The following is a 20,465-nucleotide window of genomic DNA, read 5'->3' on the forward strand; positions in this document are numbered from 1 at the left end:
TATTTACATATTTTACCGTGCCATACATGGCACTCACACATCAATCATTAGCTGCAAATGAGATTTAAAGGGCAGCTGAACCAAAAACCTTATTTACATTGTATTTTGTCCTCAGTATCTGTACAACCCAAAACCAGTGACAAGCTGTTGTCAGTGGCAACCACAGCTACCTGCCACCATGTCGTTGTACTGTTTCAGCACCACATTCTCCTCATCATCAAAGAACAGCAAGTTGATGGAGAAGAGCTTTTCAGGCACGCAGCAAGGGGTCTCGATACCTTTGATTAGCTTTAAAGCATTGATGATAGACTGGACAGTGGCGTGGTTGGTCGGCTTCATGTTCTGACCCAAAGGGAAGGGGCAGGAGCCTTTGCAGTGGTAAGCGTTGTAGCCTCTAGGAGACACAATCCAGCCCGACCAGCCGATCTCCTCAAAGTCCACATAAAGCGGTAGACGCTGACAGGGCAAAGACATTCCATCCTCCTCTCTGTAGTCTACAGAGCGGACACTGCGAGAGGGAGAACCTGACAGTGGAGCGTAGGGTAAGCTGGGAGTGGTTGTGAAATCACTTTCACCTAGTAAAGGAAAACAAAGCATTTTGTTAGAAAACTGTCCGTTGAGATATGTTGTGAATGAAGATATGGATATATCTCACTGAAGTGAAAGTGCCCTTTAAGATAATTAAATACTGTTCATGTCTGCTCTTATTCTGGAAAATGTTTCTAAAAAAAATGATCAGATGAGAAATAAATGAATACTTTCTCAAGATAATAAAACAGATGGTTTAGTTGTTATAGGATGGAAAACGAGATTACATGTCTGACGTTAATCAGTCATCGAGGTCATGGTAGATGTCTGTGTTGACTAACGTCATCGAACTGAATCAACAGAAAAAGTCTCTTGGATGAAAGGCGAAACTTCTTTTACACTTTCCCACACATCCAGTTGCATTTATTAGACACAGAGATCTATTTGGGATTACGGTTAGGCTAGATGACAAAGCCAGATATGATATTTTTCTAATAACATCTTCATTTCCTTTCGGCTTGTCCCATAAGGAGTCGCTATAGCGCGTAATCCTTTTTCATGTCAGCTGATTTTCTACATTTTCCTCTCCTTCATCTTTGACCCACAGTGGTTGATTTTCTATGGATGCCTTGCAGCTTAACAGCACCAGTGACAAACGCTGCTAACCCGGGCCACATTAGAAATGTTCTATGCCTGATGCCCTTCCTGCCACAATCCTCTGCATTTATCTGGGTTTGGGATTGGCCTACAGTTGACACCAGCTTGTGCCCCCCCTAAAAGAATTGTTTTGGCAGCAAAGTCCAAAAATTTAAATTTACCTTTAGAAATATGATATGTGATAAAATAATATGTTTGATAGTCCAAAAAAATTAATAGTGATGAGGGGAGAATGGGAGGATAGGGTCCGTGAGGTTCCCCTGGATCATATACAGTAATCTTACATACACCCCTTCTAAGCAGAACACAAAATCCAAAAGTTGAACTGTGAATGACATTAAAGACACAAATCATACCCGTGTTTTCAAGAGCAGTGGAGCGACGGCCGTCGTCAGTGAACACCACCAGCATGGGCTGTTTGCTCTGGTGGTGGTTGCGTCCAGAAGCAAAGCGGATCAAATTCATATCCATCTGGCTTCCTCCCAGGGTCCGAATAGTCACATAGAGGCCCAGATTACTGCCTTCATCTGACGTCCAGGAGCGGACCTTTGTGAAAGAATTCACATTAATTCATTAAAACACTGAATTGAAGCAGCTATGTTGAAAATTCCCTTAACACAGGATTCAAAAGGAAGTGAATACTCACTGCTTGTGTAATAGTGAATACTTCCCAACCAGTAGAGTGGACTGAGACGAGGCGAGAAGACAGCAATTTCTTTTCTTGAGTGTTATTGATTCTGCTGGTGTCAAGCAACTGGTGAACACTAACCTGAATGGAACAGAAAACATAGAGAAACACAAGAAAACACAAGATAGACATGAGCATGAGTGGATTTATCGTACTTCATCCAGTTATTCTGTTGATTGTATTTAATGGTACATACCTGGCAGAAGTGATGTTGGTTTAATGCCAGCTTTGTCTGAGGTCGCAGCTTGAAAAGATGGAGCTCTGCGGTGAGAATCTTTTCAGTTCTTGCAACCGTGGACAAATTAAACCTGTACTCCACTTGTTCACTGTGAACTGCAAAGTAAATCACATCATTAGAATAAACTAGACAACTTCCGTCACTTGCGTAAAAGTGTGCAACCGCAGTGATCTACTTCACCCTTACGTTTGTCAAAGAAGCTGCGCACGGTGTTCCCCTCCAGGAGGTTTGGATCTTTGGTCACTCCGTTCACATCAGCAACAGTGTTGTACAAGTCAAGCATGTACTGAGGTGGCTGCTTGTGTTCGTGGATAGCAGGGGGGTCATCCATTCCAAAAACCTCCAGGAGTCTCTTGATAGCAGCCAAGCGCACTTCCTCTGACTCGTTACCGGCGGTGAAATGATTCTCCATGTTGTTGACGGAGGGACGCGCAGCGACCGTGCGCACCGACGTGGCAAAGCTGATCACCATCAACATCAACATTTTTAAACAAAAAAAATTGGGTAGATTCCTTGTGCATCGACCTACAAATTGGAGTTGGGAGTGACTGCAAGGTCCTGGAAGCTCGACTTTTTATATAACGCTCCCTTTCACTGTTTGCTGCCTTTCAAAGTCTCGGTAAACAGCAGTAAAGATGCTATTTGGTCGCAAATGTAAATCACCAATCAGCAAATGTAAAGGAAGACTAATGGTGGTGCTAACAAGGTGTGAATCCGATTGGAGATTTTATTCAAGCCTTTTGTCTGGCTCGTCTGGGACCAGATTGTCAAATAAACTTTATCCAGCCCTCGGATAGGTTGTTTCACTCACTGAAGGGGGAATGTATAGTTGTGGGATATATTTTTAGTCTGATACATCATATTATAGTGAGTATAAACATCAGAAAGTCGGGTCCAGTCTCTGAAGGAAGTTCTTTTCACCATGGGAGACTGACTGCGCTTAAATGAACCTATTAATCAAGGATAATGGGAAGTGTTGTGGGTGAAAACCAATTACTTCGATAAAGAGACGGGTGTCGATAAAAACACATCGCTAGATTTGCATAAGTACGTATCCAGTTCCAGCTGTGACGGTTTTATATTTATGAGAACTCCCAACTGGACCGATCCCCATAGAAGCTGAATTTTATTTCATTTTTATGTCATTTTTTTTTTGTTTGGGTTTTCATTGACTTCATTCTCTATTTCACATACAGAAATAAGAATTCACTGGGGGAATTAATTATAGAAAATTCATTCATATTATTACTGAATCCAAACCAAGCTCAAAAGTTATACTTAAAACGTATTTACTTCTGTTTATCTCTGGATTCCTTGAAGGGAAATGGAACTGTGAACGCTCAGGTTTGGTGACTTTGATCTTTACGCACAAACGCACAACAGACTGACGTTTTTAAAAGGTCTTGTCTCCCCATCAGTAAACATTTAAGAGATCAACATTTGCTTTCTGTGACTATTTGAAAGCAAGCAATAAAAAGTCCTCTTAAAATGATGGAAAATGCGTGTAGTTTCACACGATCATACGGAAATAAGGAACAATTAACCGCACTTGTGTTTATTCAAAGAACGCGGTGGTTGAGCCGGTTTGCTTTTGGTCTGATCCCTTATAAACTTCACTTTGTTTCTTTGAGACGTTAGACCTTTCAAAATTATTGGGGATTTCAACGATCTGTAATACACATCCGTCAGGATTGGCAATATTCGCAATAAATAAATTGTATGTCTAACAGTTTTAGGGGCGCATGGCTTTTTTTTTTTTTTTAAATCCATCTTGAAACATTTCACCAGTTTTTTTTTTTGCATTATTTTCTTTATTTGCTCCAGTGACAAGTTCTCACAGGTTGTTGTATTCTCATTTATTTACAAAAATCGATCATTTTTTACATATATTACATATGATACAATAATAGTTTAGGGTGGCAAACGTGTTAATATGAATTACATTTTTCAACGATGGGAACGGGTTATTTTCCTGTGGAGGGCGCAGTGTTTTGGCAAATGCAGGAACTGATGGTGAGAACTGTGCGTATCTGGCCATGATGGTTGAGGAAACTCTGACTTTCATAACCCCCTGGAACACAGGAGTTGGACTGTCTTTCAGTCCATAAGAGGCAGGTTTCTGGATCAGATGGGCTCCTGTTGGAAGAAATTTTAAGGTATGAAAAATACTGGCATTACATCGAGCACTACATCATTTATGTGGCGTATGTTTTGCCCATATGTGTCCCCCAAAGTAGAGAAATGTATAATGTTGTACCCACAAATCATCTGATAAAATGTATTACAATTACATTATACAAATGTATTTATATGATTAGGGAGAAGTGAAATTCTTAAAGAGAGCAACCTACAAATTCAAACCTAACCAAACAACAACAAAAATTTCTATAGTTATAAGTTATACATATGTGTATTTTATTAGAATATGTTACATAACAAAACAAGGGAATCAGTCACGCAGTTTTGGATATTTAAATTACAATAAACACTCAGCTTAAAGGTAGCACTCGAACTACTTGATAGAGCAGTTCGTTTTAACAAATAGTGAGTTTTAACAATCCAAAAGTTAATCATGGAAAATTAAATAGAGGAGAAGAAACTTTTTTGTCATTATGCAATTATGCAATCATACAACGAAATTGCGAAGTCAGATTGAGAGTTGGTCGGGCCGCTGCACCCTGAGCGCGCTTGCCCCAGTTGACCAACATGACCTAAGGGGTCCTTACATGCATGTTTTTCATGATGTTGGGGGGAAACCAGAGTACCCAGAGAAAACCCATTCAGACACGGAGAGAACATGCAAACTCTACACAGAAAGGCCATGTTGGAAATGCTGGTGTTTGAACCCATGACCTTCTTGCTGTGAGGCAACAGTGCTAACCACTAAGCCGCCAAATAGGAGGTTGTGTGTGTGAGGAAAGATCACACGTGTGTGGGGGGGCTGTGGTGTTGGCCTTTTTTGTGCTTCACAGCATTTTCTTCAGCTGTAATACACCAGCGATTTACGCACTAATACAAGTCTCCCTCACCAAATACAGAAACCAGACGACATCGGGGACATTTGGTGTCTGGGTTCAAACTACAAAAGCCAGTATATGTTGATTGCAGAAAGTGTCAGAGATCACAGTCAATTGTTATGGGAAGGGTAGTAGAGGTGTGTGTGTGTGTGTGTGTGTGTGTGTGTGTGTGTGTGTGTGTGTGTGTGTGTGTGTGTGTGTGTGTGTGTGTGTGTGTGTGTGTACGTGCGCGTGTGTCTGCACCAGCTGTCTTCATACTTACCTGAGAAGGCAGCGGTTTCCTGCAGAGCAGCCTCCCAAACATCTGCCCACATCTATTTCCTGTGGAAAAATTAGCAGCACAATGAGAGGGCAGTCAGCTCACAGCTGCTCACACATATTGACCCAGATGAGCTACAGGCCAGCTGCTTTTTTAGCATGTTAATTGCTTTGTTACAACACCTGCAGTATCATTTGTTTTTGCCCCTGCACTCACACCTTTACTGAGCCAGAGTAGATGACTGTCTGTGTAGAGGAACTGAAATAAGGTCAACTTTTTTTTAAAAATGTGATGTTAAAATCACAAATAATTACTTAGTTATTAAGGTTGAGATTATGTGGGATTAGCTTTATAGCAATCACACCAAAGTGGGATTTATGTGGATGATGTACATTTGAGGGTGTTTAAATTCTCATTCCCATGGAAAATAGAATTACATATATCAATTTATAGTTTTTTTCTTGAATAAACTCAAACTTACCACTCTATTGGGCCAACTAGTAATTTGATTAAATGCTGTCTTCTACAAATGTGACTGATGAATAAAGAAATTTCATTCAATAGGACTCCCATTTCCTCTCAACTGGATCACAAAAGAGAGTGTGAGGTCAGCATAAGCAATGCATATCTTCTATTGTTTAGGATACCAAGTGGAAACTAAGCAAATTATTTTAAAAAACAGTTTGTGGTTGAACATCTTGTATGATTTTTAATGAGTTGTACAGAATAAATAGATCATGTTTTATGTGTACCTTTAGCCTTTCCTCCTTGACTCCATCTGCGTGATGGACTATTTCATAGTGATATTCCACGTATGGAATCCGGTAGCAGCTTTCCTTCACCTCACAGGCAGCTACAGTTTGAATGATATCAGCCTTGTTCGGAGTTTCCACCAAGGCCGAGTCAAACTTGGTGGGGACACAATGAAATCCCTCTGTAAATGACAAACAGTGCTCAAAGTTATGAAGTAGTTCTTTTCATCCACACATCTAATTTTAAGTATTGAAATTATTACAAAAAGGACTGAGGCATTCTTCTTTGTTAGTGAAGGATGCTGCATTAGATTCTACAGTGGTACAGGCGACTTTGACCCTGAGCCCCAGGAGAACAGCAGCATAGTAAATATAAATATATGCAGCTAAAGTGGTCACGTGGTCAACAAATAATGCATCATTATTTTCATGCAACTTTTATGTATGCCTATGCTTAAAACTCTTAAAACTCCTTTTTCAAATAGAAATTTGTTGTTTTTTTAATGCAGTTGAAAATGTCCTCGTATCACTACAAACCAAATAATCAGATTACTTCATATTTCCTTTAGACAAAATAAAGTTGTTGCACTAACTAGCTGTATATATAATGCTGAGGTCGTTCAATATTTAAATATTAACTGTGTCATCCCGATTGGGGCGGCAGTGGCTCAGCGGTAGAGCGGACGTCTTCCAACTAGACATCACCTAGACATCAGCGGCTCGATTCCCGCTCCCGCCAGACATCCGACATCGGAGTGTGAGCTGACAGTGGGAGGTGTCAGCTCACCTCCCGGCCACTGCCGAGGTGCCCTTGAGCAAAGTGCCATCCCCTTACAAGTTGCTCAATTGGGGCACGACCAGAAGTAGCTGCCCTTTACTCTGCCTCCCAATGTACTGTTTGCTGCTTGCAGGCCCATTGGGGGCCTGCACAAATATATATCCTGTATGTAACACAAAGACAAGTACTGTATACAGTAGAGAGAAAAAAGTAATTGCCCCGTTAAGGGGGTAAATAAATAAAGGTTTATCTGCCGCCGTCTCTTAAAATTAAGTACAGTAGTCTTCTTTGGTTGCCTAACAGGCTGACTATAGGCACACACACACACACACACACCTCGGGAGTACTTGGATTGCGAGCATCCTCCCACGTCTATGACCGTCTCATAAGGCGTCTCTGAGTAGAACCTCTTGAGCGCCGGTACGCGGACACACTGGTTCATCTTGAGCGCGCAGTGGCATTCCTCGACCGTCTCCACCTCCCGGGGTCCATCAAACAGCAGCAACCGGTCCACACGCATCCCGGTGGCCTCACACACGTGGTTAACGCCACACGACGGCTGTTGGTTCGGCGACAGCGAAGTCTGTGAAGAAGATGAAGGTCTGCGCCTCCTCATCTTCCGAACAAAGAGATGTTGGGCCATCATTTGTTCCTGACATGTGTAAACATGGTTGTGTGCTGTATTTTTGAGGTACAAAGTACTGTATTCTAGATTTAAGTGTTTAATATTTGTATTTTGCAACAAAAATACTGATAATTTAAGCTGAGCTGTGCACTAAAACTGTGCGAAGGATCAAATGTCATAGTTATTAAAAAATTTGCATTTGGTTTCCTATAAATTGACATTTCAGCTTGGTATCTTTGATCAACTATTGTAAAGTAGCAGCGCAGCCTGGTGGCCGTGCAGGGAAACTTCACTTACCTTTTTGTTTCTTAAAAATTCAAGCATTGAGGAATGTTTAGAATATTCCTGCTGTCCTGCTTCTCCCACGGATGCTCCCACGCAGTGCGACCTGCACATTCCCACATCAACACTAACAGGACTCCCAGATATATCTGTGGCAACGCAAGCACAACATTAATAATTATAATCCATTTGACAAATTCTGCTTTGAATTCTTGGAGTATTTTAGACATTCATTAGATGGTAAATGTATTGAACCTGTACATGTGGCATTAATGTGGAACTTTACCTTGTCCAACGTAAACAAAGTGGCTCTGTCTTTTGCAGCACACTCTTTGTGTGTACAGGTTTCTGTGATCTGTGTGCTTGCTCAAAACCATCGACACTAGAAAGAAATAACACAAACATCTCAAGTTAATGTGAACTTTTCTCTAAGGGGAAAATGCTGTATATTACAAGATGAGTGGTTCATATACAAGAGAGCACAATGTGTTTTGAGACTTGATATAAATATTACTCAAGAAATCCATTTTCCTCAAGTTTATTAGTTATCATTTGACTCATGCAGGTAAATTCATATGTAGAATGATTGCTTTCCAAAACAACCAGTTACTGACACATTTTATTACACGAGAATATCTGAATCCTGTATGTATGTTTATTCACAAATACTCTCTTCTGACTGTAATGAAAATAATACCAGTATTTTGTCAAAGATGGATCATAAATAACCAAAATGTTCTTTCCAGAGTCACACCCTCTTCTACTCCTCTAAGACCAATTTTCAAGCATATTAGTAATGATTTTGAAAAGATGGGTGTCAGAACATTGGGTCTGTACATGCCAAAACAGCATTTGAGTAGAAGACAGCAAACAGTACTTACAAGACAAGCAGAGGGCACACAGTAGGAGAAGAAACACTTGTGGTCCATCCATGGCTTCGGTGTCAATCTGCTCCTTAGCTGCCAGATCCTGAGTGTCCCTCTGCTTTCTGATGCCTCTGATATTTATATCAGATTAAGCTTCAGAACTGAATGTGACCTTGCAAATAGGTCTCAAAGTGGTGTGGCTGAGGAAAAAGTGAGGCTAATCAAATTTCCATGCTGAGTGCTTTGTGGGATGTTCTTACAAGCAGGGCTACTTCAAAGAGAGTTTCTGGTGCTTTTCTACTTGTACTGCCAGGGGACCAGCGACTCGAGTGCGTCAGTATACCATGGCTCATCCAAATGAAGTGCTTAAGTAGTCATGAGTCATTAAAGTGTCGCTCCTTCAAAGGCATTAATCATGCTTTTTCTCAGGGGGGAATGTGTTTAGCACCTCTGAGTTAAAACAAAACCTGGCCCAAACACATAAACAGAATCAGCGTGGGGTCCCGAGGCTCCCCTTCACAAAGCTCCAGCACCTTTGTGTTTATTCAACACAGCACCAAATGGCTAGACTGCCCAAAGCTGCACTTTAAATCAGTCTGTCCGGAATGCAGAGCTGAGATGCAGACAGCAGAGATGCAGACAAATGAGATGCAGACAAATAATAAACATTACTTTTAACATATTTCCAACTCCAACAGTTCAGAGGTTAAATGAAAAATGTGATAAGAACTATGACAACAAAAGTACAGAAAACAGAACGTCTTTAAGAGCAACCTAAAAACGTTAGTCCCCTTTTCAGAATAAAAGATCTCATGCCAATCACGGGGAAAAAAGATATGTTATGTCACAATTTTGGTATTTCATGATTTGTCTCCAATATTTTATCAAAAGGATACTCCGTCTTTGAAGTGCTGATGGGATCCCCTCATTTTCAGTGGGATCAAGGGATCATCGTTCAAGAGTTGCCAGCATTCAGACACCTTGATTCAGGTGACGATTGCAACAGGTTTCATTTGTTGATTCTCTGTATGAAGCTACAGCAAATCTTATTGTAATTCTGTTGTAATCCTGCCAAAACCCAGATAACTTGACATTCATTCATTCATCTTCTTCTGCTTTGTCCACCATAGCAGGTCACGGGGTGCTGGAGCCTATCCCAGCTGGCTTGGGAAACTTTGGCCGCGACGACAGTGCACCGCGGAGATTACTTGACAATTGATTGATTTGATTACCTGTATCATTATTGTGAAAAAAAAGAGAAAAGAAAATTCCTTAATGTTACACATAATTAAACATCTTTTCAACCTCTTAAATAATATGTGAAAGAGATTTACCAACTCCAACCCAACCAAGAAAACCCAACCTTCTGACAGTTGTATGGATTCTCCACTTTTGTGGTGTTGCCCAGAGTGAGAGGTGGCAGGGTGTGGGCTTGCTTATAGCCCCACAGCTCAGCCGCCATATGTTGGAGTTTACCCCAGTGAATGAGAGGGTCGGGGACAGGTGTCTGAATGTTATTTCGGCCCACGGACCAAACGGCAGTACGGAATACCTGCCCTTCTTGGTGTCTCTGGATAGATATATCTACCTGTCTGCCCCTCCACCCCAAAGATAAAAGTATTTGGTAAAGTTGGTGTCATTCTCCATTGTCCTCGTAAACAGCCGGGACAGTAACTGTCATTGCTTTTTAGCTGCTCTAGTCCTACATGCTATGTTCAGACATTATCAATCTATTTTATTTAATTAATTTTCTCCCTTACTCCTCTTTGCTAATAGCATACAATTGTATTTCATTTCACTAAACTTTTCCTCAATGGCTTCCCAATATACATTCACCATTGCATGTGCTCAGATGACAAGTGGATTATACTGACTCACTCCTCATACACCCATGCAGCTTACATATGATGACTGAGACAATCCTATTGCTCAGTCTGGGAAGCAGAGGTTGATGGGAGTAACATATCACAAACAGTACCTGGGTGGGTCTGTGCAGACAGTCTGGCCTTTTGTCTGTCTGGTGTCAAGGTCAATGTCTGGGTCAATGTGTGGCCCAGCCAGATGAACACGAAGAAGAACAAGAACAATAATTTGATAATTACATATCAAAGTTTTAATCATGTGAAGTAAATTAATGTCAAATTAGAAATAAGTAAATATCGGTATTGTAAGAATACAAACCACTTTCAACTTGCCCCTCTGTCCTGACTCATAATAGTAATAACTATTTTATACAGTCATGGCTGAGATAATCCCATCACTGACCAGTTTAAGAACCTGCATCACCTGGTATGTTCATGTCTAGGGGTTAAAGAAGCCTCTGTAAAGCCAGTCTATTGTCTGTCTGCATGGGAGGAGTCCATCAGTCTGGGATTACACTGCATCATGCAGCAGTGCTGGATTATGCACTAATACTACTACAGAGAAGGGAAACAGAGCAGTAAAGGAGCATGTGGGCAAGACAGCAGGAAATGTTAGAAATGTCATCTTAGAATATTTTTCTTGTTGCATGCAGAGTAATTTTAATTCATGCTATGCTGCTAACATCACAAAAATCATTTTCTTTTAAAGTTTAGTTGACTTCTCCTGAATTTACTGCATTATTTTTTACTGAATTTTTGAGAAGTGGGATTACAGAGGAAAGCAGCACATCCTAGTGTCTGGAACAGAAATTATGTATTTGAACAAAAGAAACAATGCCATCAACACAGAAAGGAGTAAGAAGAACATAAAAGGAAAAACATGTGAGTATGGACCACACCGATGAGTATGCATGTTAAGATGTTATATAAAATGCACTGACAAAAATGCAATGTAAATAGTATTTTAAAACATCTCAAAATTGCTGTTGCACCCAAAAAACAAGACAGCTACTTGATTCCTTTCTCCTTCTCAGGGGCTCATTTTAAATCAACTACAGGTCAGGAAGATATATTAACCCCCACATGCACAAATATTGGCAGAAATGTGGAGACAAAGAAGAACATATCACAAGAGCTGGAGTTAAAGCCGCACAGCGTTTTTGAAAAGGCCCTATATGATCTGACCCATTCAGAGAAGGTGATGAATGATCTGACATTTGGGCGACGGGTAGCACTTTACGAGTTGAGAGGAGAAATCGGCTCTGGAAACTTCTCTCAGGTTAGATTGGGGATACATGACCTGACCAAAGGTAAGATTTTTAAGACCCCAATATGAGTTTCTTTTCAACTGTTTATCAGATTAGTCAAAGTAATGACAAATTAGTCAGACAGTGCCACACCCCTCACATCTTCTACAGGTCAAAAACTTGGGGCAGATGTAAACTCTGCCACTAATACTAGGCCAGGTTAACCTTCCCATAACTGTCACATAAATTTATCAGGTAGGTATTTCTCGTTCTAAAAAACCTCCATAATTTTCTATGGAGGGTATCTTTTATGTGTTTTTCCCCTTGTGAGAGCAAGTGGAATAATTTACGTATCAGTCAAAAATTAGTCTCAAATGTTTCAGCAGATATTCTCATTAATTTCATGCAAGACCTCTGCACCATATATTTCATATTGTAAGTCCAATGTGGCTCAGTCCAGATGTCAGAAGACATATCATCCAGACATCCGGTGAACAATATTCCCTGTATCCTTCACAGACATTGATTGACAGCAGATACCGTGACAATGGAGTGAAGGAATAACAGCACTTATAATCACTTATAATGGAAGACTAGGCAAAATAAAATGTAAAAACTGGGTTAACAATATCATTCCATGTTGCTTCTTTGTTCATATGTGTTTTCACCTCATAGAAAGAGTGGCAGTAAAGATTCTGGATAAAGTACGCCTTGACAAGCGATCTCAAGCACTTTTTGCCTCCGAGATCTCTTGCATGGAGAAGTTAACCCACCCCAACATAGTACGCCTGTATGAAGTGGTGGAGACATTAAAGCGAGTGTACTTGATCATGGAATACGCCTGCGGAGGGGAGCTGTTCTCCCGTATTAACACCAGGGGGCGCCTGTCAGATCTGGAGAGTAGACTTGTCTTCTCCCAGGTCCTGTCTGCAGTCAAACACATGGTAAGTGAATCGCTGTGTTCAGATGAATGCTGTGCATTTTGTTGTAATATAGGAGTTATACAATTCTCACTGCATGCTTGCTGCAGAACATAACACAAATAAAGGTTGTCACATATCCATGTCAAATATTTTCGTCTTTTCCCAGCACGACAATAACATTGTGCACAGGGACCTGAAGGCTGAGAACATCTTCTACACCAGTACATACTGCATTAAAGTGGGTGACTTTGGTTTCAGCACATCTTGCTGTCCCGTCGATGTATTGCACACCTTCTGTGGCTCCACACCTTATGCAGCCCCAGAACTGTTCAAACAGAAAGAATACAATGGGCAATATGCAGACGTTTGGGCCCTGGGTATCTTGCTTTACTTTATGGTGACTGGCACTCTGCCATTTAAAGCTAGTAACACAAGCAAACTTAGATGCTGTATCATGCAGGGCTCCTATGTTATCCCTCCATTTGTACCTGGGTCATGCCAAGAGGTCATCAAGGGCCTCCTGAGGCCAGTTCCAGTAGATCGCCTTATGCTGGCACAGATCGTGGACTCCAACTGGATGAAAGGTATCGACTACCCACAGGCTTACACAGCTTGCAGCCCCACACCACACTGCCTGCTTGAATCATCCTACAATCTGAGCACAGATGAACTGAATGTGAAGGCAGCAATGGAGAACCTTGGTATCACCAAGCTCCATCTTCTCAAAAACAGCCTAGACCTGACATGCTCCATAACTGGCACTTACCGGATTTTGCTACACCGCATACAAAGGAGGAGGTCTCCAGAGTCTGTAGGCTACATCCAGTCATACGCCACAGACTACCAGAAGAGACTAACACGGAGAGCAGATTCAGATAACCTGCTAAACAAACACCATTCTATGGTCTGCATCATCATGTAATTTATATGCTAGAAAAAACAGTTCTATATTTAGAGAATATTTTAAAATGGTTTTTTTAAAGTAGTATGACAATATTCATAATCTTTTCATTTGTCTGTTTAGAAATTAGTTAATTGCAGTCATGCTTGAATGTGTTTTAGTCCCTGTTTTTAATTTTTATCATCATCTCTTATCTTCTGGTTCATCCAAATGTAACTTTATTTACTCTATGGATTTTGTGTCAGTTTTACTGTTGTTAGATTCATTCCCTCACTGTGAGTTTGTCTTACTTATTGCTGAGTTAAAATTACGACTATAAAGCTTCTTAAAACATTTTTCACCTCACACAGTCACATCAATATTAAAACTAAATGCATTTTCTGAAACTGTTTTCTTCTTGACCGTGAAGATGAAACTTTCTTGAACTTTTGTGGAACTCTTGACAGCAGTTCTGCACATTACCTAAGGTGTTGAGTAATACAGTAACAACAGCACTCCATGGATTGTACAAAATTAAAACGGCACATAGAGTTTTCATTTTTGAATGTAGGTTTACATGATGTGATAGTATAGTGGAAAATGAAAGTTGGACTACGACATCACTGTGAATCAAAGTGAATGAAAGTGTAGAGTGATATGTTTTGCAATCATACCTGGCACTCAGTACTTCACCAAGATAAAATCTAAGTTTTCACAACATGACAGACTGAGCTTGAAAGAAACTTCCCAGAGGGCTAATAATGACCCTGATACTACACACAAATGGTGAAATACCTATAAAACATGAAGGCGTGAAATGTCAGTCAAAGAAAGGTGAGCCACAGGGTAATATCCATCAGTATAGCAAGGGTGCAGATTAAAATATTGTGCGTGTATGTACGTATGTGCGTGCGTGCGTGTGTGTGTGTGTTTGTGTGTGTGTGTGTGTGTTTGTGTGTGTGTGTGTGTCTGTGTGTGTGAATTTTGTTATTGTAACCCCTTTTAATACCAAGAGATTTCCTAGAATCTACAGTAAACTGAATTCAATTAACGTTTAAAAATGAAAACTACTCCCAGCATTCATATTACTATACTGTGCAGGGAATGTTGTGAGAGTTTTTGTTGTTGTGTTACTGCATAGCGTGACAATAAAGATAACATCATTGTCAAAGGATGTGGTGCAAATTGTTTATCACTACCTTGATCTCTTGTCTTCATGATTTATTAAACCAACACTGCCAATGTCTCACGTCAAACTTACCTCTGTTGAAAGAAGGTATCAGAGTTACAGAAAGTGAAATCGATAGGTCTGGTGTGGGACTCTTATGATGTTCATTTCTGTTAAATATCTTGTAACACTTAGAAAAATAGCTATCTTTTACATCCCGCGAAGCTGTGATGTATCTTAATTGTCAGTGTTTGTGCGTTCGTCCATACGTCCATCCACCAAATAATTTCACAACCATTGCAGATAGAAAGACGAAAGAAGCAAATTTGTTGAAGTTGGAGCTATGCTGTATTTCTAGGATAGGATAGGATAGGATAGAAAAAATGAAAAACAATTAAAATTCCTGATCTGAACATATTTTGCTTGGGTTTACGGCCAGCTATGGATCCTATTCTGGCATACATCTGTCAAGAACAGGAAAACAAATGTAGTAATAGCATCAAAATGAAGGAAATTATGTATTGAGCTGTACTAATAAGTAATGTCACAGTATGACATAAGAAAAGTCTCAGTGTTACGTCAAGATTTGTGATAAATGACTGTACATGTTGACTGAATATGTAGTTCTCAATTTATTACAGTACTATCTAATACAACCTGTGGGAGACAAAGATAAGAGTCTGTACATTAACCTGCAGTTCACTTTAATTAATCTGGCCATTTCATGTTTTAGTTGTATATGTTGCACTTTTTGTATATGTTTGTGGTAATGATGGAAACATCAGGTGATCAAGGGAAGCCAGCAGTCTCAAAAAGAAACCTGAAAAACTTCCTCAATTAATACAGGCAAGGAAGGAGAAGCATGGGTGTCCCTTTTGTTTCCGCTGTGTTAGGGTAATCCCTTTGTTTAAATAAAATACAGATAATGTATTTAAATATATAGTTGTCTACAAATAGAAATTCATTCCAACACAAAAAATGAAACACAGTAAAAACCATTCATGTAAACATACTCATTAACTTAGAAACACTGATTGGTTGGTGATTAGTAAGTTTATTGTAATAATGATTTTATGTGAATATATTGTTGTATAATCTACACAGAAAAGGTGTGAAAAAAGATCAGAATTTCACAATTCCAGAAAATTATTAAAAGTGTGTGCATTTGGTAGACATCTGACCACATACATCCACTTCCACTCGATCGTCATTAATTAAACAGCTTATCGATTAATTCATTTCTCTAAAGGCAAGAAAACAGCCACCGATATGCTTATTAAAGCAGTCCTGCTTTTCAAAGGTCAGTCTGCATCAGCAGAGAAAGCCTGAATAACAAAGAGCTGCTTCTGTTCCACCCAACCTTTTGACCTTAGAGTGAAAGCAAAAGTAATTCTACAAGATTTTTGTCCCCACTCTTCAACTGCCGTCCACTAAGAAGCCTTGAACCACTTGTTGCTGATTGGCAGAAGGAGAATAAACAATGAACAAGGCCATTGTAACAGGCAGTCATTGTCAGTAATCATTGTGAATGGTGCTGAGAAGGAAAAACAATCACAAAATCATTAAAACGTTCAAAACAAACATGTAATTTTCTTTATTCAAAGTGCAAAAGCATACCTAATTCTCTTTAATGTCAAAATACAAAACATTATTTCTGTAAACGATTAAATTATTATTTATGTTATTATTTACTATAGAAATAAGACATTTTAAAAAGTGATTAAGTCTTATCAATTTCTACTGGCAAGTGGTTGAAATATCCTGACAGTTTCTGATTGGCTCAATTAATGGATTCAAACATGATTTGAGAAGATGGCCAATTTTTGATCGCTAAAATATCAGTCATCACCCACCTTCCAGAAGACTTTCTTGACACCTTTCTGTTTCTTTTTGTCTATCTTCTTCATCAGCAGTACAACCCACTTCTGCTTAGGGTCCGTGCAGAAGACACGGCCCTTCCTCATAATGACTCTAAAAGATCATTCACAAAAACACATCGGTTAAGATCAGTGCTGATAACAAATAATAATACAGTAATCACGTTACAAAGCACATTTTAAGACATTTAAGCATTAAAGTGAACATTATCATTGTCTTTGCACACATACATTACAGCAGGGATGTTGCAGTCTCCATCTACCACCTGCCATCTGTAGTCGACAGCATGCTTTTGCGTTTTAATGCTCATTTTTTTCACGTACGTCAAACAGCAGTCATCATATGTCACTGAAAGATCAGAAATGCATAATCTAGTACCCCACTCATTTAAATGCAACACTAAACTGAAAATAATACTTTGTATTATTACATCCCGCTTCAAAGCAGTGATGTATTGTGATTGTCAGTGTCAGTGACTTTGAGAAAAGTAGGTCAAGGTCAAATTTCAACTTGTACACTCAGGAACTGGATAGGATAGAAAAGCCAGGTTGAAGGCCAGTGTGAGTAAGACCATAGGTCAAAGGTAATGCTTTGATCTACCTAGGCACCAGCTTTGACCTATGGTCACACTCACACTGGCCTTCTCCATATGCACTAGTCTATGCACTAGTCAGGTACTACTTTCAGGGTACCCTGACCTACCCTGAAAGTAGGTCAGGGTAGGTCGCGGGATGTTGCAGTCCCTGACTGCCTGGTTGTATTTGTATTTTTATATTTGTATTTATCACAAGTAGGGAATGCTAAAAGTGTGAGACAAAAGTAGGCTTAAATGTTCCGTCTGCTTCATTTGATCTTAATATAAATATCACAATGTCATAAGCATCATATATGACTCAGTCAGTGAACACCTGCCAGTCTTTTACCTTGTGCCAGTGCTAGACAGAGACCAGATATGATCAGCAAGAAGAACAATGTGTTGAAATGCATGGTACTGTCTGTTGTTGCAGATCTGAAAATAGGAAGGACAACATTAACCTAAAACCTGGCTTATCGCCCTGTGATTGCTGTGCGTCAGTTACTCCCACGCCTTCCTCACTTCAAACCTTGAACATTGAACTTTGAGAGAAAGTTTGCACTGGTGTACAGTATATTCCATAGAACTTTTTGAAAAAAATCTGAACTCTCTGTGATTCAACATTACAGTGGCTTTACATCAAAGGAACTGTCAGTACATGAAAGGAGCAATTGTTCTGAAACCAGGAAGGTTGTTCTGCGAATGTTTTCCTTATTTTAGCTTTCTATGGTCTTTTGGCAAGAACATATTTTTGAACTTTTGGTAAAGTGAAGCATTAAGGTCACATTTTTCACTCTGACCTGGATTTAAAAAATAAACTCGATTTAAAAGTTTAAACCATTTTAAACATAGAAAACTATTACTTTAAAACAAAGTGTCATTTGCACCTGTGTTAGAATCAAAGGGGACTCACCTCCAGTGTTCCAAATCAACTTGTCTTTTTCAGATCTCTGCCTGTGTCTGAAAGAGCTAGGTGAGGCTGTCTTATAAAGCAATCACAGGCATTTTGCCATGGATCATATTACCATGAACTCACCTTTGCACCTCACCTCATCTTCCTTTTTTCCCCTCTTTGTTTCAATAACAGATCTTCCACCCACCCCCTACAAAATATGTAGAGAAAGTGAAACAAAGACAAGTGTGATTTAAGAAAAATGTTCCATAAGAGTAATGTGAGCCGTTAAATTCTATTTGTGAACGGCATTTACAGTAGATAAGAATTTGAAGCTGTTTAGTCCAATTGTTCTCGAATTATTTGTTCCAAACTCTTATCCAGAAAGGTGTGCTTTGGAAATCATGGTACTTTAGAACAACATATTAAAACTTGGTTTTGAATAACACGTTAGACAGACAGACAATGCTTCTACAACTAGGCAAAATTAAAATTTACCCTGCACAAACATGATGTCTTATTTTCAACAGTTTTGACAAAAGATCAAATTGAACTTTACTTGTTCCTGACTGTGGAGCAGTCTTATGTTGGGCAGCAGATCAGATAACTGTTGCTGTTTTTAAATCTTGTTTTTACGACTGTCACTGAAAGACTGATAGCAGTCTTAGTCATCACTGGTGTGATTGTGAGCTTTTATTTTTCTTTCATTCATACAACTAATTTAAGTATTGATGAGATTTTAATCTGTTTTATTCCTTTTACAGTTTTTTTTTCAGCCAAAACTAAAAAGATTGGGTCACAACAAGTAATTTCTGTAAAAAAAACCCCCAGCATTTTTCTGTTGATCATGTTGTGCTAAATTGGGTGATGCATTTTATATCGATAAGAGGACACATATGATTTGAATTGACCCTCTTTTAGTCATATTGTAGTCTGACATTTGAGTGACTTTGCATTAAAAACTCTTTTCAGCACTGCCATATTGCATATCCATCCAAAGCTCTTCATTTTGATTCCAGAAAAAATAAGTTTTCTTTTCATTGAGAATTTTGTTGAACACTTTTTGACTGATATTAATGAGGTTTGAATACCTCAGTGGACGTTGTGCTGTTCGCTGTTTATACTCTGTTTATACTAGTACCAACACTCACATCCAAACATCATGCAGGAGCTCAATGAGCTGTTTCATAACAGAAGGCCTGTTCTTTTCATCTCTTTCACCTGCAGAATCCTACCGGTACTCAATTCAACAAGTTACTAGATTACTACTCCAGAACATATAAGAGAAAGAATCTTTTTAAAATGTAATGGTTCTTCTGACTTACAACACAGACAGTGAAACAGGTTACATAAATACAATAACTCAATTGTTGTGCAATGCTAGTCAATTTCCCCATTTGTTGTGTGGATTTGATTTGAACACATCATGAATTAAATTTGAATGATAGTTGGCAAACCAATCTGAAACTCATAAAAAAAATATAGTTGGCAGTGATAATGGCTTTTCCTGGTTGTACTGGTACATTTGAGTTATTTCTTTGGATTAATGACACTGCATATTTGTCAGGAGTTGATGGTCCACTGCCAAAGTTGCTCAAACTTGAGCTGCGTGAAGACAAAGTGCATTGTCTAAGGCATTCCTTTTAGAGTAAAACATGTTTTTTCCCTTAACTCTTGCTATCATTTTGCAAGCATGTGAAAGAGCACATATCCAAAACCCATTAATCTAGTTTGTAGGAACTTTGCTTTGACACATAATACAAGAAGCCTGCAGAGTTGATGACAGAACTGTCTCTCAAACTATAGTTTATCACCAATAATTATAATACAGACTGAACATTTAACCTGAAGCAATTCTAGAACTGTTTCAATTATCTGTATATTTATTTCTTTATTTTCTTGTCCGTAAGATATCTTTTAATCAGATTTTGATCATTTGATTATATTTTTAAGCAGGGCAGAGCACATTTCAGGTAAAGATATAATTCTGTGTCAGTTCTTCCCTTTCGTCAGCATTCAGAGATTGGGCCAGATTTGAAAATGTATCATGTTAGTGTCATGAGAAATAACAATAAGACGTGCAAATTAAAAAACACCCAGGTGTGGGGTAGGTAGGTTGGGGTCAATATGTATTGAATCACAGTAATAGGAGCAGCAGGGACATAAAACTGTCAACAGTGTGTCGCTGAGATGATGCAGATTCAGTCATTCAGAAGGATTTCATTCATCTACTGTAGGAGAGAAGCGTAATAAATCCACATCCACCGTTAATGTTGTGAAATGAACTACTGGTGATCAACATTGGAGACCAAATTCTTGGGGCATATTTTAGGGTCAAGAAATGTAATTTC

General features: G+C 39.2%; 4 protein-coding genes across 4 annotated transcripts; 1 reads left to right on the top strand and 3 right to left on the bottom strand.

The window, feature by feature from the left end:
- Nucleotides 1–94: 94 nt before the first annotated feature.
- admp (anti-dorsalizing morphogenic protein) lies at nt 95–2,595 on the bottom strand. The gene is made up of 5 exons (XM_068341047.1): nt 2,298–2,595; nt 2,070–2,206; nt 1,832–1,954; nt 1,542–1,731; nt 95–575 (listed from the first exon to the last, which is right to left on the bottom strand). The coding sequence occupies exons 1-5, from the start codon at nt 2,593–2,595 to the stop codon at nt 151–153; spliced, it is 1,173 nt and encodes a 390-aa protein (XP_068197148.1). The 3' UTR covers nt 95–150.
- A 1,339-nt stretch (nt 2,596–3,934) lies between these two features.
- pnhd (pinhead) lies at nt 3,935–9,651 on the bottom strand. The gene is made up of 8 exons (XM_068341418.1): nt 9,587–9,651; nt 8,706–8,875; nt 8,111–8,206; nt 7,840–7,973; nt 7,254–7,533; nt 6,140–6,321; nt 5,391–5,449; nt 3,935–4,247 (listed from the first exon to the last, which is right to left on the bottom strand). The coding sequence occupies exons 2-8, from the start codon at nt 8,755–8,757 to the stop codon at nt 4,076–4,078; spliced, it is 975 nt and encodes a 324-aa protein (XP_068197519.1). The 5' UTR covers nt 8,758–8,875; nt 9,587–9,651; the 3' UTR covers nt 3,935–4,075.
- Nucleotides 9,652–11,131: 1,480 nt separating this feature from the next.
- Nucleotides 11,132–14,707, top strand: LOC137612618 (serine/threonine-protein kinase NIM1-like). Its single transcript, XM_068341235.1, has 4 exons — nt 11,132–11,434; nt 11,587–11,862; nt 12,475–12,743; nt 12,889–14,707. The coding sequence occupies exons 1-4, from the start codon at nt 11,365–11,367 to the stop codon at nt 13,642–13,644; spliced, it is 1,371 nt and encodes a 456-aa protein (XP_068197336.1). The 5' UTR covers nt 11,132–11,364; the 3' UTR covers nt 13,645–14,707.
- Nucleotides 14,708–15,792: 1,085 nt separating this feature from the next.
- Nucleotides 15,793–18,196, bottom strand: ccl25a (chemokine (C-C motif) ligand 25a). Its single transcript, XM_068341226.1, has 5 exons — nt 18,136–18,196; nt 17,572–17,657; nt 16,879–16,996; nt 16,624–16,741; nt 15,793–16,304 (listed from the first exon to the last, which is right to left on the bottom strand). The coding sequence occupies exons 2-5, from the start codon at nt 17,633–17,635 to the stop codon at nt 16,290–16,292; spliced, it is 315 nt and encodes a 104-aa protein (XP_068197327.1). The 5' UTR covers nt 17,636–17,657; nt 18,136–18,196; the 3' UTR covers nt 15,793–16,289.
- Nucleotides 18,197–20,465: the final 2,269 nt, after the last annotated feature.

This window comes from Antennarius striatus, chromosome 18 (assembly GCF_040054535.1).
Source record: "Antennarius striatus isolate MH-2024 chromosome 18, ASM4005453v1, whole genome shotgun sequence".
Taxonomy (NCBI): Eukaryota; Metazoa; Chordata; class Actinopteri; order Lophiiformes; family Antennariidae; genus Antennarius; species Antennarius striatus.

Coding starts and splice junctions, on each gene's coding strand:
- ccl25a (XM_068341226.1), bottom strand. CDS start 17,635: ATGCATTTCAACACATTGTTCTTCTTGCTGATCATATCTGGTCTCTGT. Junction 16,997..17,571: donor CTGTCTAGCACTGGCACAAG/GTAAAAGACTGG, acceptor CTGATCTTTCAG/TGACATATGATGACTGCTGT. Junction 16,742..16,878: donor TGCAACATCCCTGCTGTAAT/GTATGTGTGCAA, acceptor ATGATCTTTTAG/AGTCATTATGAGGAAGGGCC.
- pnhd (XM_068341418.1), bottom strand. CDS start 8,757: ATGGATGGACCACAAGTGTTTCTTCTCCTACTGTGTGCCCTCTGCTTG. Junction 6,322..7,253: donor GCAATCCAAGTACTCCCGAG/GTGTGTGTGTGT, acceptor TGTCATTTACAG/AGGGATTTCATTGTGTCCCC. Junction 4,248..5,390: donor GGAAACCGCTGCCTTCTCAG/GTAAGTATGAAG, acceptor TTCTTCCAACAG/GAGCCCATCTGATCCAGAAA.
- LOC137612618 (XM_068341235.1), top strand. CDS start 11,365: ATGTATTTGAACAAAAGAAACAATGCCATCAACACAGAAAGGAGTAAG. Junction 11,863..12,474: donor GATACATGACCTGACCAAAG/GTAAGATTTTTA, acceptor TTCACCTCATAG/AAAGAGTGGCAGTAAAGATT. Junction 12,744..12,888: donor TGTCTGCAGTCAAACACATG/GTAAGTGAATCG, acceptor GTCTTTTCCCAG/CACGACAATAACATTGTGCA.
- admp (XM_068341047.1), bottom strand. CDS start 2,595: ATGTTGATGTTGATGGTGATCAGCTTTGCCACGTCGGTGCGCACGGTC. Junction 1,732..1,831: donor TATTCACTATTACACAAGCA/GTGAGTATTCAC, acceptor TCTTTCACAAAG/GTCCGCTCCTGGACGTCAGA. Junction 576..1,541: donor CACTGCTCTTGAAAACACGG/GTATGATTTGTG, acceptor TTCCTTTACTAG/GTGAAAGTGATTTCACAACC.